The sequence below is a fragment of the Pituophis catenifer genome, unplaced genomic scaffold (assembly GCF_029215685.1).
Source record: "Pituophis catenifer annectens isolate HBS135680 unplaced genomic scaffold, rPitCat1.0.hap2 SCAF_7, whole genome shotgun sequence".
NCBI lineage: Eukaryota > Metazoa > Chordata > Lepidosauria > Squamata > Colubridae > Pituophis > Pituophis catenifer.
The window spans coordinates 12,607,631-12,626,398 of record NW_027256887.1 but is presented as its reverse complement, the minus strand read 5'-3'; the positions used below and the strand labels follow the sequence as shown (position 1 = coordinate 12,626,398).

At 40.3% G+C, this 18,768-nt stretch overlaps 1 protein-coding gene across 1 annotated transcript in view; it reads left to right on the top strand.

The window, feature by feature from the left end:
- The first annotated feature begins 69 nt into the window (after positions 1-69).
- The window catches only part of LOC139319507 (patatin-like phospholipase domain-containing protein 2), a 37,852-nt gene continuing 19,153 nt past the window's right edge, over positions 70-18,768 (top strand). Inside the window, exon 1 of the mRNA XM_070947396.1 lies at positions 70-265. Coding sequence (XP_070803497.1) covers positions 70-265 — 196 coding nt within the window. The remainder of the gene's footprint in view (positions 266-18,768) is intronic.

The window sequence follows — 18,768 nt, the reverse complement described above, 5'->3', positions numbered from 1 at the left end:
GGGTGCAGTTTGGGTGGTGTCCGTTGTCGCTCTTTCTTTTTTTTTTGTTTTGTTTTGTTGTTAGCCGCGATGGTGGAACTGCTGGAAGGCGAGGACGGCTGGAGCGTGTCGTTCGCGGGATGCGGCTTCCTGGGCGTCTATCACATCGGCGTTGCCACCTGCCTGCAGGAGCGCGTCCCTCGCCTCCTCCGCGACGCCCGGTGCATTTACGGGGCCTCGGCGGGGGCGCTGGCCGGTGCCGTCCTCATCGGAGGCGGCTCTCTGGGTGGGTCTGACCTGCGCCTAGTCGGGAAGAGTCGTGGGAAACGCGTCCGACTGCGGGATCCGGGTCGTAAGGCTCCCCGCATGCTTGGGTGAAGCTGGTTAATTTGTATGTATATGTGTGTGTGAAAAGCTTTGGACTAAGTGAACAAAGTCCAGATTTGGGTGGATTCGTGAGAATGGAGAAAGCAGAGGTTTGGGGGTTTTTTTTGGAAAGGGCTGCTGCTGCCTGGTAGCCCTGATTTGTGGTTTGTCGTTTCGTCCCTGGAGAAATCTTAAGGGACCGACATGGGGGTCTCTCTCTCTGATCCTGCAGCTTACCAGTGGTAAGCTGACCTGAGTGTAGAGCACGATTCTGCCCTCTCTTCTAGGGATTAATCCTGGGTGGGTTAGTGGGTTCATTATGTTAGTGGCCTGATCTGATTAATTAAATTAATTAAAGCACGACTGTATTTATGGCAGATGGGTTGCTTGGTGAAAAGCCCCTTCTCTCTGACTTGGGAGACGAAGTGGTGTTGAGGGTCAGAGAAATAATGCAATATGGAGATGATAATAACCATAATAATTTACAAAACACATTTTACACGTTTACAAAACACATTGCAAAACAAAAATTTACGAAACGCATCAAGAAATTGCAGCTTCCTGCAATAACGCCAGCGGAACTGCAAAAAACTGCGCTACTCGTAACATATATTTTTAAGAAGATACTTGGTTGATACCTAGGACGCTGGCAACAACCCGTATCAACCATTAACATCAGTCAGTCGTATTTGTGACACATTATTAAATGTTCAGTTGACTTGAGTTTCATGTTTAATGAATAAAAGAGATAATAATAATAATACCAGTAAACGCAGTCCTAAACGCTTGGGAAGTGTTCAACTAGTGATTTGGGATACGAAATCCAGCATGGTTATCGTTTGCTGTGTATACCGTCATAATAATAATAATAATAATAATAATAATAATAATAACAATAACAGTAGTAATAATGCCAATAATAATGATGATGATGATGATGATGATGTATGAATACCTTTGCCACCAGACCCCCTCAACACTTGTCTGTGTTCACATGTTATGGTTTAACTGCATTGTGGTGAATCCAGCATGGGAGGTCAGAATGCCATTGTAATAGGTAAATCGTGTTTTATAGCTCAGCCTTTTTGTATTCATTTCTGCACAGTCCCGAAAAAGAGCTTGGAGGGAATCTAGTCGGGGAAAAACTCCTGTTAACTTTTTAATTAACCATGTCCAATTTTTTTCCCAGTTGAAAATGCAGTGATGGAGAACCTATTTGTTAACCCAGAAAGCTCACTGAGGAAAAGTCTAAACCTTTTTGCGATTTTTAACCCTTTCACTTATATTTTCTCCCATTGTATCGAACTACAAATAACACACTATTTCCATCTGGAGAAAAACTGACAGACTTCAAAAAATCTCTATGGAGGCATAGGTCATATATATGAGTGTATTACAATATATTTTTACTCATTGTTAAGAAGTTTCACACCATTTACTTAGTAAATTTCAGTTTAATGGACTTTGGACTCAGCAGACAATTTTCTGGATCCTGGTTTTGTTAGAATTTGGGGTGATAATACATTGTATTTCAAACTTTGCTGCATTTGATTTCAAATTTGTAGTCATATTGTAATGGGCAAGATAGAAATGGGACTTTAAAAAGTGGAATCAAGCGTTTGAAATGTTGGAGCGCCTGGAAAGGAGAGAAAAATTGCCATAGCAATTAAAAATGAGGAATGCTAGAGGGCTTAAATCAGCCATGTCCATCCAATCCATGGCCCAATATCGTAAAGTTTTAATCTTATTAGGTGTCTTATATAAATCAGTATATATTTTATATGTGGCCCAAGACAATTCCTCTTCACTCAGTGTGGTCCAGGCAAGCCAAAAAGTTAGATACACATGCCTTAAATCATGTTAAGCTCAGAATGTCCATCTAAATTCATAAATGGCTATTTTGAACTTTCTGGAAGGGTCCCAAGCTTGAAGCAGCCAAAATGAAGTTGTCAGCCTTTTAGTCATGTCCAACCCTCAGCCACTCTGGACCAGTACTTTCCCTGCCTCTCTGCCTCCTACCACCTCCTTCGGATCTGCCAGGGTTGTCCCAGTATCATCTTTTGTAGTGTTTTGTCAGAGGCTACTAGAGTGGCCTGTTCTTCTTTATCCGCTGATCACTCCCAACATAATTGAATTTTCGAGTGAGTCAGCTCTCATGACATGACCAACGTATCTTGGCTTTAGGTGATATTTTGGTGAGGTTTGGCCTAGGATTTCTTCGTTATTTTTGCAATCCATGGGATGCGTAATAGTGGTCTCCAGCACCATAGTTCCAAGACGTCCACCCATCTCCTATCTGCCTTCTTCAGAGTCCAGGTTTCACAGCCATAAGTAGCTATTGGAGAAATTATTGTGTTACCTAATCTACATTTGGTTGTGTGGTTGATGTCTTTAATCTCCCAGGTATTATCCATGCCAGTCTTTACAATTCTTGCAAGTGTTATACGCCTTCTGAACTTCAGGGTTGCAGTCACCACTTTGGTTGATTTTTGTGCCCAGGAAGGATGAATCCCTTTACTGTTTTGATGATCTCATCGTTGATCTGCACTCTGACCCGTGTGCTCTCTGCAGTTGTCATTATCTTTGTTTTCTTGATGCTAAGATACCAGTCCAAATTTTTCACTTTCGTTTTGACTCTCAGGATTAATCACTTCAGATCCTCCTTGTTTTCAGCGAGTAATGTTGTATCATCTGCCAACTGGAGGTTGTTAATATTCCTACCATTGATTTTAACCCCAATGGTAGATTCCTCCAAATGTGCATTTCTGGTAACTACTGTATTTTTCGGAGTATAAGACGCATTTTAATTTTTGGGGAGGAAAATAAGAAAAAAGCTGATTGGCAAGTGGATCGGCCTCTGGAATACCCCCAATAAACTGTTTCCAGAGGTGAATTTTAGCAATAGGTTCCTTGGTTGTGAGCTCTGTGCCTTGCTTTTTTTTGCTTTTTTTTTTCTGCCTCTGAAACTTCTGAAACTCTGTTTCAGAAAAAACTTTTTTTCCTGCCTCTGAAAGTCTCCGAAAGAGAGCTTCAGGAAAAAAGCCTCTGAAGCTCTGTTTGGGGGCTTCTTTTCTGAAGCTTCTTTTCTGATGATTTTTTCAGCATCTGAAACTGGGGTCAGTTCTATTTACCTTTACTACTGGTTCTCTTCATGTACGCGCTTTGCGCGTGATCACCTCTTCGGTCGCACGCGATCACCGCGTGCATGCTTGGTTCACTCGCAGGACACCAAACTTGCGCTTTGCGCAAGCGCGTTGCGAATCTTCCCAGCTGAGAGGTGCGGCAATCCGCTCTGTCGCACCTCTCAGCTGGGCGAAAAAACCGACATATAAGATCAGCATAACACCGGGGCGGGTGGGAGGGCCCAGCTCCTGAAGACAGAGAACCGGTTCGGTGACGTTATATTGTCACCGCCACTGGCTCTCACGAACCAGGAGGAACCCACCACTGTTCTGAAACCTCCGTTTGAGAGGCTGGGCGGGGCTACATTCGGAGTATAAGACACACTCAGATTTTCACCCTCTTTTTTCGGGGGAAAGGGTGCGTTTTATACTCTGAAAAATATGGTATGTTGAACAGTATAGGTGATAGGATGCAACTTTGTCATGTGCTTAATTTCAATTCTGAACTCTCTTCACTAGGAGCTGTGTCAATGGCTGACACAGGATTTTCCGCATCCACATCATGGATGCTCCTGCTAGTATGATAGTCTCTTTGCTCTTCCCCTGTAGCTTTATTGGTACTCTCAGTCAGGGTCTGGCCTGGAGCAAGACCTGGTGATCTCCAGTTTTCTCCACCCAAAACATTAGGGAGCAATTCAAAGATGTGAGAGTAGATCACCAGGTCTTGCTCCAGGCCAGAGCCATGTTGACGAATATAATATGCTTATAGTGTTCATCTCCACCACCATGGTGAGGTATTGTTGAGTTTTGGGATGGGGACGGGCAAAATGAAGTACAATACCTTAATACTAGGTTTCTATATGACGCAGTGGCTCAGTGGCTAAGATGCTGAGTTTGTCAATCAAAAGTCGGCAGTTCAGCGGTTCAAATCCCTAGTGCCGTGTAACAGGGTGAACTCCCGTTACTTGTCCCAGCTTCTGCCAACCTAGCAGTTCGAAAGCATATAAAAAATGCAGGTAGAAAAATAGGGACCACCTTTAGTGGGAAGGTAACAGCGTTCCATGCGCCTTTGGCATTGAGTCATGCTGGCCACATGACCACAGAGACGTCTTCAGAAAGCGCTGGCTCTTTGGCTTTGAGACAGAGATGAGCACCGCCCCCTAGAGTCAGGAACGACTAGCACATATGTGTGAGGGGAACCTTTACCTTTACCTTTATATTATAGTTGTTAACATAGTTGAGACAATTGCCTTCCTGCAAGTAAATGACACAGATTTTTATAATCCTTCAGGTGGCAGCCATTTTACTACTGGTAGATCGTCCCAGGTTTCCAGCACTCTTTCTTCCATTGAATTCAGTTTTGTAAAAACAGAATGTTTCCTTTCCTCTCTTTAATTTTAAAAGCTGCCTGACCTCAAAGATTGGAAAGGAAAGATAGATAGAATATAGCGAACTGGAAGGCCAGTTCCATATCATAGAAAACCCAAACATCATAGGGATTGGGCAACCATCATACCATTGTAAAAAGTCTTGCTGTTGATAGGGATTTTGTAATGGTGCTGAAAATCCAAATTTTCTTCTGGATCATCTGCAACCCTCTGAAGAATCTGGGGGCCTCCTCTTACCGTGTATTGATATACAGATATGTCAGCCGCCACCTGAGTTGTTAATATGATGACAGCATGCTTGATATTCCAGTTTTCTGACATACTTAGTGGCTTCTTAATTTCCGGGTACAGGTAATCTTTGATTTACAACCATAATTTAATAGCCTATTATGATCATTAGGTCATGATGATTGTAAAGTGGGTCTACCCTAATGACCAACCTGATTTTTAGGTTTTTTTTTTTCCCAGCGGTCATTAAGCAAACCAATTTGCCGTGGTCCTGTTTTGCTAAAACCATTGGTAAATGCCAGGTTTTCTAAAAACGCTGTAAAATGTTGTGTGGCTGTAATAGGACATTGTAAATGGCCATAAATTTGGGCCGGTTGCCGAGTGCCTGAAATGCAGTCATGTAACCTCAGGGAGGTGGGGGGCAGCAGATGAAACTTTGGATCTGGGTCCTAAGTACCTCTTGGAAGGGCCGTAGTAACTTTGAATAGTTGCTAAGATGAGGACTATATGTATGCCTGGCAATTTTGCCTATGAGTAGGACAACTGCTAAGTTTGGGGGTGTGTGTGAAATCAAGTTAAATCAAATTCAGTTTTCAATTCTGCATATTTATTGAAGAATCAAATAAAATAACGATGGATTTAGTGAGCACTATCAGTGCTCAGTGGCTAAGACGCTGAGCTTGTCGATTGAAAGGTCGGCAGTTCAGCGGTTCGAATCCCTAGTGCCGCATAACGGGGTGAGCTCCTGTTACTTGTCCCAGCTTCTGCCAACCTAGCATTCGAAAGCACATAAAAAATGCAAGTAGAAAAATAGGGACCACCTTTGGTGGGAAGATAACAGCGTTCCGTGAGCCTTTGGCGTTTAGTTATGCCAGCCAAATGACCACAGAGACGTCTTCAGACAGCGCTGGCTCTTCAGCTTTGAAACGGAGATGAGCACCGCCCCTTAGAATCAGGAACTACTAGCACATATGTGCGAGGAAAATCTTTACCTTTACCTTATCAATAATTACAAGAAAAGTAGGGCTCTCCAATACCACTGCTGGGCCTTTATTTTTCACCAACTGCTTAAAGACAGAGTTTCCTCAGAATGAAGTGTTCTAGTGAGTGTGAATAAGAGGTAGTCATTTTCAAGAAGAGATGTTTAAATTAATCAAGTAGCAGTGGTATGGATGTTTCCCAAAAGATTCCTGTTTAGCATTGGGAACAGGGGTGTCTAACTCGATCCCATCGTGGGTCGTATGAGAAATTAGTTTGCCCTTTGGGGGCTGAGGGTGTATGGCCTGGTCGTCATCATGGCTGGGTGGGTGGGCGGGACAGTTCTGGGCCTATTGTGGGCCGGATCCGGCCCACGGGCCATGCATTTAACAGCCCTAGGTTAAATCATAGGTGAATTTAGCTTGTACTGTGGCTTCATGAAATGTGTGTTGGACTGATTCCAAAACGTTGAGCAGGAAACCCTGGAAAATGCCAGGGTTGCAGACATGATACAATCCTGGAAGAAGAAAGAGATGACCACTTCTGCATTACTGCCAAGAAATAAAAATGGATATATTTCCTTACCGATCATTTTGCTTGCTATATTTATGGAATAAAAAATACAGGTAGTCCTCGCCTTACCACCACAACTGAGTCCAAAATTTCTGTTGTTAATGGAAACATTTGTTGAGTTTTGCCCCGTTTTACGACCTTTCTTGCCACAGCTGTTAAGTGAATCACTGCAGCTGTGATAAGTTAGTAACCCGGTTGTTAAGTGAATATGGCTTCCCCATTGACTTTGCTTGTCAGAAGGTCGCAAAAGGGGATCCCATGACCCTGGGATACTGCAACGGTCGTAAGTATGAATCATTTGCCAAGCATCTGAATTTTGATCATATGATCTGTGGGGCGGCTACGAAAGTCGTACGTATGAAAAACGGTCGTAAGACACTTTTTTTCAATACCGTTGCAACTTTGGTCACTAAATGAACTGTTGTAAATTGAGGACTACCTATATTCTAGAAATATAAAACCTTGTTTATGTAGGAAGCTATATAAACGTCTCTGACACTGTTTATATGTAGGGCTTTTTCTCTTGGTTAACTCAGGTATTTCAGCTTTCACTTCCAACCCTCAACCGTTCTTTAAAATCTGTGTCATTTTACACAATACAACAATTTCCCAAGTTAAGTTCTACCCATTTAAGGTCAACCCATAGTTAATAATTGAGCCTGTTGAAAAAAATTGGAATTAAATACACAGAGATTAAGTTCATTATATAAATACTACTTATGCGGTATTATTTAATAATACTATTCTGGCTTGCATACAAATTTGACTTAAGGGCAAGAGAAGAGAACTCCTTTTTAAACTGGGGACTATCTGTACAATACAGCCATTTAATTTGACAGCTCTAAAGCCTCTTTTCTCAGGATAAAGTTTATATTATGAGATCAAGGATTAGATCAAGTTTATCCTCCATCTGAATCCATTGAACACTGGGAAAATTACTAATAGAGAAGAATTAGTAGCTTTATTTCATTTAACCTGTATGTTGACATTAGATAGGGAGAAAAGACACGCAACCTGCCTAAAATACCTGAAAAAACTGTAATCAAATTGAGTATTTTCCCAATATAATAAAAAATACTCATTAAAAAGCTTCAACTACAGAGATGGTTCTTAAAATTACCCATCTGTTGCATTTCCACAGTAGGGACCAGGAGCTGGAAATTAGATTAGATTAACAGAGTTGGAAGGGACCTTGTAAATCATCTAGTCCAATCCCTCATCCAAGCAGGAGACCCTACACCATTTCTGACAAATGACAGTCCAATCTCTTCTTGAAAGCCTCCAGTGATGAAGCTCCCACAACTTCCGATGGCAACTTCTGTTCCATTGGTTGATTGTTCTCACTGTCAGAAAATGTCTCCTTATTTCTAGGTTGAATGTCTCCTTGTTCAGTTTCCATCCATTATTCCTTGTCTGGCCGTTGGGTGCCTTGGAAAATAGCTTGATCCTTTTTTGTGGCAGCCCCTCAAATATTGGAAGACTGCTATCATGTCTCCCTTGGTCCTTCTCCTCACTAGACTAGCCATGCCCAGTTCCTGTAACCGTTCTTCATATGTTTTAGTCTCCAGTCTCCTAATCATCTTGGTGGTTGTTCTCTGCACTTTTTCTAGCGTCTCAACATCTTTTTTTATAGTGTGGTGACCAAAACCGGAGGCAGTATGCCAGTGCATAACTCCATGTAGCTATAATGCATTCATACATGTGTACATATAATTATATGAGTGAAAGTTATTTTCTCCCATTCTTTAAATCTCAGACTAGTGTAAATTGAGCAGTTGCTCAGAGGAAATTCATCACAAGAGAAACTTGAGATTTACACCTGGATAGTCTAGTTCTGGATCTTCATCCAATAATTTAAAAGAAAAAAAATGTACATAGATAATCTGAATGACATTCAAGGAGTCTTGGTGGGTGTTTAGAGCCAAATACTTGCAGTTTTTGTTGATTCCCCGAAAGATGATTAATATATTAAAGCGAGTGAAACACTCATTTTGCATTGCATCAGATTCTGGAAGCATCTCTTCACTTCCAGATGTATCCAAAACTGTGTATGGAAATTGAAGGTGGCTTTCCTCATAGGTTCCTTTACATAGCCTTGGATTGTTCTGCCATCCAAAAAGTGAGAGGATTTTTCTGCTTCACTTCGATGTACAGAGTACTTGCCGGAAGTGTGTCTCATTGTCTGCCTCTCTTAGCAACATGTTATTTCCCCATGATTTAATTATCATCTTGCTAAGAAATGGTCATGAAATTTGAATGGTTTCTCCTTTAGAACAGTAGCCTTTTCCAAGTAGGCATGGAAGCGTTTATTCTGTGAATGTTTGTATTTTGGAATGCTAACCAAGTGGGGAGAGCTGTGCTATAGTGGTATTGTGACTCACAAGCCTTGATTGCAACACACTTAGATCATTATAGTAATACAGTAAATAGAGAGAGAGAGGGAGAGAAATGGATTGGTTGACATTACCAAGAAGGAAATTTCACAAGTTACATAAACCACTTCTGTGGGTAGCTTTTCTTCTGAGTAAATGTTTGTTTTTCTCATGAAATATTTTTGTTAAGAAGAGCCAGTTAAGTTCATGAGGAATTAATAATACATAATAATCCCTATACTTTTGTCAGATGCTTTAGTGATGTTTCTTCTTTACAGTATCATAAGCCTAAGGTAGGAAATAAAAATGAATTTACACAAGACTGAAGACTAGAAGCTGGAAACATGTTCCAAACATTACATTACCTGTAGGTAATATAGAATTTTTTTTTAATTGGCCAAGTGTCACAATATCACTAGAAAATGCATATAATAGAGAGCCTTCCATCTACTTTCTTGTATTCTTAATACACGGGTGTCAAACTTGTGGCGTCACATCATCACGTGATATTTTCCCCATTCGCTGAGCTGGGGTGGGCGTGGCCTGCGTGTGACGCATCTGGCCCGCGGGCCACCAGTTTGACACCCCTTTCTTAAATTTCCTATTTTATAAATGGTCTGTCTGGTCTTTTAAAAATAAAGCATACTTTTATTTCCAATACACCTAGAGGCTTTGATTTGGTTTATAAATTAACTGTAACTTTCATGTAGACATTTTAAGCTTGCATTTGGGTTTATTCAAGCTTCCACTTGGATACATTAGTATTACTCTGTTCAAATTAAATCCAGTTTAAATGTTTAAAAATCCAAGAGGATACTGCAAAAGTACAAAGGAAGTTTTACCCCCCTGCATCCCTCATAGAGAAAGCTTGATGGGTCTTTCAAATGTACGTGAAGGTAAGTAGGTAATTGGGGCAGAGTGTCCTCTCACAAAAGTATCTACTCTTAAACTGTCAGCCTTGATCTGTCAATATGCTCTCCTCCTCTCCTGGAAATTGCCCAGCTCGACAAGTTTGTGATTCGATATAATATTTGCCAAGTGCAGAAGCTGTTTTAAGCATTGCAGACATAAAATAAACAAGACCCAGTATGTTAAGAGTTCAGTCATCTTTGAGGCTTCAGAATGGTCTACAAAAGCAGTTCTATTGGCCTCCAGAGACAAAGATGGCTGACTCTGGTCATTGATCCAGCTGAGATGAACCATTCTTTCTGGAAAAAAAAAAAACCCTGTAGACCACAGAGTCCATTTCACATTTCATATTCACATATTTGTGATTGGACTTTTTAACAGTTGGAAGAAGACGGAATAACGAAGTACCAATTCTGCCAGAAGTGTGGACAATTTTAAGAGAAGATAGGGTGCAAAAAAAAACACACACAGACATAGTCAGGGTAAGGACGAGATGATGGAACATCAACAATTTTATATCAGTGATTCTGAGCCTTTGGGCCCGGTTGGGGGAATTCTGAGAGTTGAAGTCCAGACATCTTAAATTTGTCAAAGTTGGGAAACGCTGTCCTAAATGATTTAAGACATTGGAATAGTTCAGTTGCCATGCTCTGAAAATACAGTGAATATAGAAAATCTATGCGTCCCTGTTAAAATGCCATCTTTTGAGATGCAAAAAAATAAAATAAAAAATCAGACCAAGTTAAATAACTTCAGAATTCTTTCCACCTTTAATATAAAATATAAGCTGTACAATTCAATTGAAAAACAAATCTTTTAGTGGGAAGAAAAAAACAATAAAAAATTACAATAACATGGTTGCATAAAGATGGATGCCCTTAAACTTCGCTGAAGCATCCTTTGATTTTATGACAGCATTTAATCTTATTTTGTAATTTTTAATCTGATAGATAGAAGCCTATCAGCATAGCACATCTTGCCTTGGCAAACGTTTTGTAAAATGTAGCCAGGCTTGGACCCTACTCCACAGCCCAGATATATGAAGAATATGAAAGATTGTTGTCACGTGTGATACACAACCACTGCAGGTAGTCCTCGATTTATAACAGTTTAGTAATTGTTCAAAGTTACAATGGCACTGAAAAAAGTGAGTCACACTTCTGACCATTGCAACATCCCCATGGTTTTCGTGACCAAAATTTTAACACTTGGGATCTGACTCATGTTTATGATAATTGCAGTGTCCTGGGATCATGTGATCCCCTTTTGCAACCTTCTGACAAGCAAAGTCAATGGGGAAGCCAGATTCACTTAACAACCAGGTTACTAACTTAACAACTGTAGTGGTTCACTTAACAACTGCACCAAAAAAGGTCATAAAATGGGACAAAATTCAATTAACTGTTTTGCTTAGTTCTTGGTAACGTAACTGTTGTGCCATATTTTTTCCACTTGTTGATAACCATCTTCACTGTTAAATAATAGTGAATATTTGTACCTCAGATTTTAGATTTTGGCAGTGCTCCAAGCTTGTTTCAATTTAGTTCCTGAACGTTTCGTTACCACACTAGGTAACATCATCAGCAGGGTTTTCTTGTCCTATTCTCCTTAGTTTATAAATGTGTTGCGTGCCAGTTGGTCGTGTGATTGGTTGTTCGTTTGGAGCTATATTTAAATTCTGAGCAGCTGATTGGTTCTCTTGTTGATTGGTTGTTCGAATGTTTCTTATGTACACACATGTTGGACAGCAGTGGGTTTCCAATATTCTTACCACTAGTTTGCTTTGTGTGTGCGGACGCTTTCCGTGCATGCGTCCAGCCTTCCACATATGTGCCCGGCCTTCTGCGCATGCACCAGGCCTTCTGCGCATGTACCTGGCCTTCCGTGCATGCATCCAGCCCTCAGCGCATGCACTTTGCTCGCTCGTGCGCCTTCTGTGCATTTGACTGACCTTGAAAACGTGCCTAAATAGGATGACATAGAGCCGGGGCAGGCCCACCCGCGATCTCCGCTACCAGTTTGCCTGAACTGGTACGAACCGGCTGAATACCTCTGATGCTGGATCTAGATCAATATACTTGTTAATTGCTCCTTTGGTAGTTTCAATAAATTCACCTGAAACATGCTGCTGATGTTAGTTCAGAAACTAAATTGAAACATGTCTTCACTGTGTTCCATGATGATATATCTAATGCTTTGGAAAGTTTTTTGTACCCTTCTCCTGACTGATACCTTCCAACAATAAGATCCCTTTGTTGCTTTGTAAACTCCTTTGGGAACTTGTGACTTTTACTTGATGTAAGAGACAACTGAATAAATGTCAGAATATTTTTTACCACAGCAGAATTTTATATGGGCTTGATCAGAGTCACTTTAATGGCAGGTGTCTTACTGACTACCAGTTAGCATCAGTTTGAATGTGATTAATTCTGTACATAGCCACATGCCTATTTATAAGAGGGTGTGAAAACTTATGCAGCCAGGTTATTCTAAATTTTATGGTTATTTCCCCCCTAAAAGATTTCAGTTTGTTTTTCAGAAGTGAATTGTACAGCTTATATGTTACACTAAAGGTGGAAAGAATTCTGAAGTGATTTATCTTGGTCTGATTTTTACATCTCAAAAACCGGGCATTTTAATAGGAGTGTGTGTATTTTCTATATCCACTGTATACAGCAGTGGCCAAAATTGTGGAAACCTTTTGGGAAAAGTGTATTTTTGAGGTTTGATGGCTAATAACACCACTTTTTTTTGGAGTTTCAAGATAATCCTATTCCACTGCTGGAATGGCCTGGGAATAGCCCAGACTTTAACCCAATTGAAAATCTATGGAGCCAACTAAAGAAACTTGTTTGTCAGAAGCAACCCAGCCATAAAACCCAGTTAATAGAAGCCATCATTCAATCTTGGTTTCACATTAGAACAGCTGCAGAACTAAAAGACTTGGTTCACTCCATGGGAAGATGTTGTAAGGCCATAATTCATGCTAAAGGTTACCCAACTAAGTATTAACTGACGTGATAATTTTTGTATATCTCGTTTTTTCTATGGTGATAATTTTTGTATATCTTGTTTTTTCTACGTTTCACTTTTCTTCTTCATAACTGTATGCTATTCTAATAGCAAATCCTTCATAAAAGTTACTGCATTACATTCTTGATTAAGTTATCTTTCCATTGATATATAATTTTATGGTACTACTCCCGCCCAAAAGTGGTGTTATTAGCTAGTTTTAGAAAATACACTTTTCCTAAAAGGTTTCCACAATTTTGGCCACTACTGTATGCCATTGGTGGAAGAATATTAAAATGCATATGTCAACTTTTGGAAATGCAGGATTCTGAAGGAAAAAAACCCTCTGTGATTATTAATTGTAAGCAGTTAAAGATGGCTTTTAAGGACTGTTTCTAAAGCATAACCTGTGGGGTTGCACCTATCAGAAATTGAATGAAAGGCCACCAATAAATTCAAGGACTGTAGAAGCAAACTGAGAAAGGAAAATAATATTTTTGAAAAATCTGGAAGTGTATACAATCCATATATAGGTGCATCCATGAAGCCCCAAAACTAGAGTTGAAGGACCTTTACTTTGCCTCAATACTGCACTTTAACATGAGACATAAGAACTATGGTTTGGTGAAACAATTAAGACATTGGGCTAGAAACTTGAGATGGTAACTTCTAGTCCTGCCTTGGATGTGACACCAGTGGGGGGATCTTGGGCCACTCCAGTCACTCCCTCTCAGTCGTGGGAAGAAGAAGACGGAAGCAAACCATTTCCCAAAACATTGTCATGAAAATTTCAGATTTGTCCAGACGGTTACCAGATCCAAGTGGATTGAAAGCCGCATAGGCCAAAAGAGATGTAAATAACTAGGATTTAATTTGAGTCTGCAAATCACTTGTTAAAATGTCTGTGTAAACTTTTTTTTCTGGAAGGCATTTCTCTCAAGGTACAAGTACCCTGCGATTTGTGTATGTGTGTGTGTATACAGATAGATAATAGGTAGAGAGATAGATAGATATATGTAATAATAATAATAATAATAATAATAATAATTTGATAATTATTATTGATAAATAATAACTTGAACATTTTGACTCTACAAAAAACCACCTTACTCGAAACAGCTTACATCCTCCGACGATACCTTAACAGTTCCTAGGTCCTTGGTTAGGACTCGAGCTGCTGAGCTATTAACCAGCCTCAAAGGCTGTGAATCTCACTAAAGATTAACTAATAATAATAATAATAATAATAATAAATCAACAAATTGCAGCTTCCTGCAATAACACCAGTGGAATTGCAAAAAACTGCGCTACTTGGAACATCGTACATCTTAAGAAGGTACTTGGTTGATACCTAGGACGCTGGCAACAACCCGTGTCAACCATTAGCACCAGTCAATTGTATTTGTGACACATTTTTAAATGTCCAGTTGACTGAGTTTCATGTTTAATGAATAAAGTAAATCATCATCATCATCATCACACAAACTGATTACAAAGCTAGACACCGAGTTGCTAAATTAACCCACTGGTCATTATATAAAAAATACGACTTACCTGTATCCAAAAAGTCATGGGAACATAAAGTAGAAAAAGTTATCGAAAATGAGAAGGTGAAGATTTTGTGGGACTTTCGAATACAGACGGATCATCATTTGGCACACAACATGCCAGATATCACAGTTGTTGAAAACCAAAACATACAATTTATTGATAACGCGGTACCAGGAGATGCCAGAGTCGAAGAAAAAGAACTGGAAAAAAATCACGAAATATCGCGACCTGGACATCGAAACTACGCGATTATGGATGAAACGTAACAGTGATACCCATTGTCATTGGGGCACTTGGCACCATGTCCAAGAATTTTATAAAATACATCAAGAAATTGCAGCTTCCTGCAATAACACCAGTGGAACTGCAAAAAACTGTGCTACTTGGAATATCGTACACAGGGTTGGGTTCTACTTACGTTTACTACTGGTTCGCATCGCACATGCGCAGATCACCTATGATGATGTCTGGGTCAGTGGGCGGAGCCTCCCACCAGTTTTACTACGGTCCGAACCGGGGGCAACCCATCACTGATCATACATCTTAAGGTACTTTGTTGATATCTAGGACGCTGGCAGCAACCCGTATCAACCATTAGCACCAGTCAATGGTATTTGTGACACATTTTTAAATGTTCAGTTGACTTGAGTTTCATGTTTAATGAGTAAAGTATATAATAATAATAATCCTTCATCAGTATGTAAGCAATTGGGGACTACAGCTGGTTTGCAGGCTGCTCCCTTTCATTTTTTTTTTTTTTTTTTTTTGATTGAGCCGTCTCTTTTCAGGTCAAACTCCTTTTGGAAAGTTTGACTTTAACTTCTTCTTTGGAAGTGAAACAGAGGACAAAAGTTGTGACTGGGATAGGGCATCCGTAATAAAAATGCAAATGCGTTTCCTGATTGGGTCAGGAAAATAAGCCGAGCCTCAGCTGATGCCTGAGGCAATCCCCTTATCTCCCTCTGCCAAATGGGTTACTGCAGGGCATTCACTTACCAGATTCCTGGACAGATTTTGCAGAGTTAACAGATGCCCCAATGACAACATCTAATCTAGGAAAAAGCTGGGAAGGTCGTTGGTTTAGCAAGTCTTTGATAAGCTACCAAAGTACATCTTTCAATATGGGTAATTCGGAAGGGGTGTCTCTCTCTTTTTTTCATCAAGTTTTTATTATTTTTTAAATTTATACATATTGCGTGGATGGTGGTGTTTGAGTATCATACGTTTCAATACAGATAAACATATTCATAATTATTACGTTCCATTTTCCTTATTCCATATTATTTACCCCTATCTTTTACACAACATTTTTATTTTCATATAAATATTAACGTATGCAATAACATCTAAACCGATATGCTTTAATGTCCACCGTATTTCTTTCGTTATAATTTCAACAGTATAACCCTCAAGTAGAAAAAATACGAAATTGTCCGTCTGTTTTCTTTTCTCCTGTACACCAAATTTCCCAATTTTACAACAACAATCCATCTCCTTTCCTCTTCTTTCTCTCAGGGGTGTCTCTCATCTCTTGCAACCAAACTCTGGTATTATACTTTTATTCAAATTCAGCCTTGGCACAAGAAATAAATCTGTGAATATGAAGGACCTGGATCCATAGCAAACTCCCTCTTATTTTAATACTCCCTCTGATTAATGGTTATTCATTAAGTTTATTACAGCCCTAAGGGCAGATACAAACAAAATGTTTAATACAATCAATAGTACATCCTTCTACATATCTGCATAACAAAGGCAAGTGCAGTAGAATTCTAAGAATAATTAAGGCTAAAGATACTAAAATAAATCCAAATAAAATACTATTATATTGGCAGTCTTATTTTGTGACTGAAGTAACAACGAAAAAAGTGACCTATGATCTTTTTTCATGTGACTGCTGCAACATCCCCATAGTCATGTGATCAAAATGCGGACACTTGGCAACTGGCATGTACTTATCACAGTTGCAATGTCCTAGGGCCATGTTGGCGAATCTATGGCACGTGTGCCACAGGTGGCACGCGGAGCCATATCTCTGGGCATGTGAGCATTGCCCTAGCTCAGTTTCAGCGTGCATGTGCGTGCTGGCCAGCTGATTTTCGGGCCTTCTGGACCCACCGGAAGTCGGGAAGCAGGCTGTTTCCGGCCTCCAGGGGAGGAAGGGAAGGCCATTTTCACCCTCCCCAGGCTCCAAGAAAGTCTCTGGAGCCTGGGGAGGGCAAAAAACAGGCCTATAGGGCCCACCGTGCCATCACATGCCAAAAGCAGGGGGAGTGCGGAGGGGTCACGCAAACATGTGCAGGGGGCGGGGCGCATTGAATTATGGATGTAGGCATATGTGTGCAGACCCCCCCCCCCGCTTTCCCCCCGCTTTTGGCACGCGACGGCAAAAAGGTTAGCCATCACTGTCCTAGGGTCATGTGATCCCCTTTTGCAACCTCCTGACAAGCATGGTCAATGGGGAAGTCAGATTCACTTGACAACCGTGTTACTAACTTAATAACCTCAGCGATTCACTTGACAACTGTGGCAGGAAAGATCATAAAATGGGGCAAAACTCACTTAGCAACTGTCTTGCTGAGCAACAGAAATGTTGGGCTCAATTTTGGTTGCAAGTAGAGGACTACCTGTAAGACGTTACAAGCCGAAATAATGGTGTGGCATTTTGCACAAATGGTAGAATGAAACTGGGTGACTCGAGAGGTTACTTTTGAGTCCTTGCCTGAAAAAATACTATTATTAGATATTTTGTTTGTATCTGGCCTTAGGTCTGCATGTTGCCACACCAAATTTTTGGAAGCTGCTGTTGCTTGAAGAATTAACCGCTGTTGCCTTTTCACTATGTTTTTCTTTTTAATATGTTCATAGTACAGTATTACAGTATTTCAGTTTCATTTAAAGTATAACTTGGATTGATGTTTCAAACAAACTAAAGAAAGAAAGAATTTGTCAGTAAGTTGATAGTACATGTAGATCAGTAGTGGGATTCAAAACCGGTTCGCTTGTGGGCGTGCGTGCGCACAACGCTTCTGCGCATGCGCAGAGACATCTGGGCGGAGCCTCCCGCTGCTGCCACTACCGGTTTACCCGATCTGGAGCGGACCGGTAGCAATCCACCACTGATGTAGATATTTCACCCAATACTGGTAAACATTACACATATTCATTGTATTTTTTTAAAAAACCCAAATACTATAGTTGTGGAAGGGGTTGTAAATTAACCCCGAGTTTCAAATGTGCTTGGTAATTCAAGAGTTGGATTCCCTGATTTGAAAGAGAGAAAAAAAACTAATATTTTTGATTAGGTATAAAAACTAGCCAATTTTTGTAGCTCCTATCAATAAATTAATCATCCTTATTTTCAGAAGTAGCGTATAATTGTCCATTTTATTAATATGAGCAATGCTTGAGTGTTGTTTGACACAGAAGGCAAGCCCAATTAACCTATTGTTCAAAAACAACAATAAAAAAAAAACCTAGGAAGGAAGGAAACGTCCTTTCCTGCAGCCAAAATCCCACTCCTGCAGCCTGGCAGATGAACAAACAGCCAATTTCCTTCTCCCTGGCACCAATTATGTTGTCTAGCCTGGTGATAAATTATATCCAGGAAAGCAATTGAGATCAATCAACATTAGAAAGCCAACGGCTTTGATCATATCTTACAAAGAGAATGTGTATTTCTTTTAAAAATTAAAAGAAGTCAGGCCTAGGAGACATGGTGCGACCATCCTGGCATTATCTCCGCCATACACACTAAAGTATAACACAAATATCTTATATATTCAGCATATCTTGCTAATTATATACACATATTTGACCCCTTATATACCCTTATATTTACATATATTACATCACCTTTTGGTTTACACATCCTAGTTATTTTCCCTTGCTGGCGTTTCAGTTGGATAGAGAATCTGCAACTTGCTCAGCAGATGAATTACTTCTGAGATAATTCAAATCAGAGGTGGTTTCAGCAGGTTCTGACCAGTTCTGGAGAACTGCTAGCGGAAATTTTGAGTAGTTTGGAGAACCGGTAAATACCACCTCTGACTGGCCCTGCCTCCATCTATTCTCTGCCTCCCGATCAGGAGGAAATGGGGATTTTGCAGTAACCTTCCCCTGGAGTGGGGAGGGAATGGAGATTTTACAGTATCCTTCCCCTGCCACGCCAAGGCATGCCATGCCATGCCATGCCATGCCACGCCCACCAAGCCACACCCACAGTAGTAAATTTTTTTGAATCCCACCACTGATTCAAATTAAAGAGTTTTCTCACTGAGGTTTTTATAT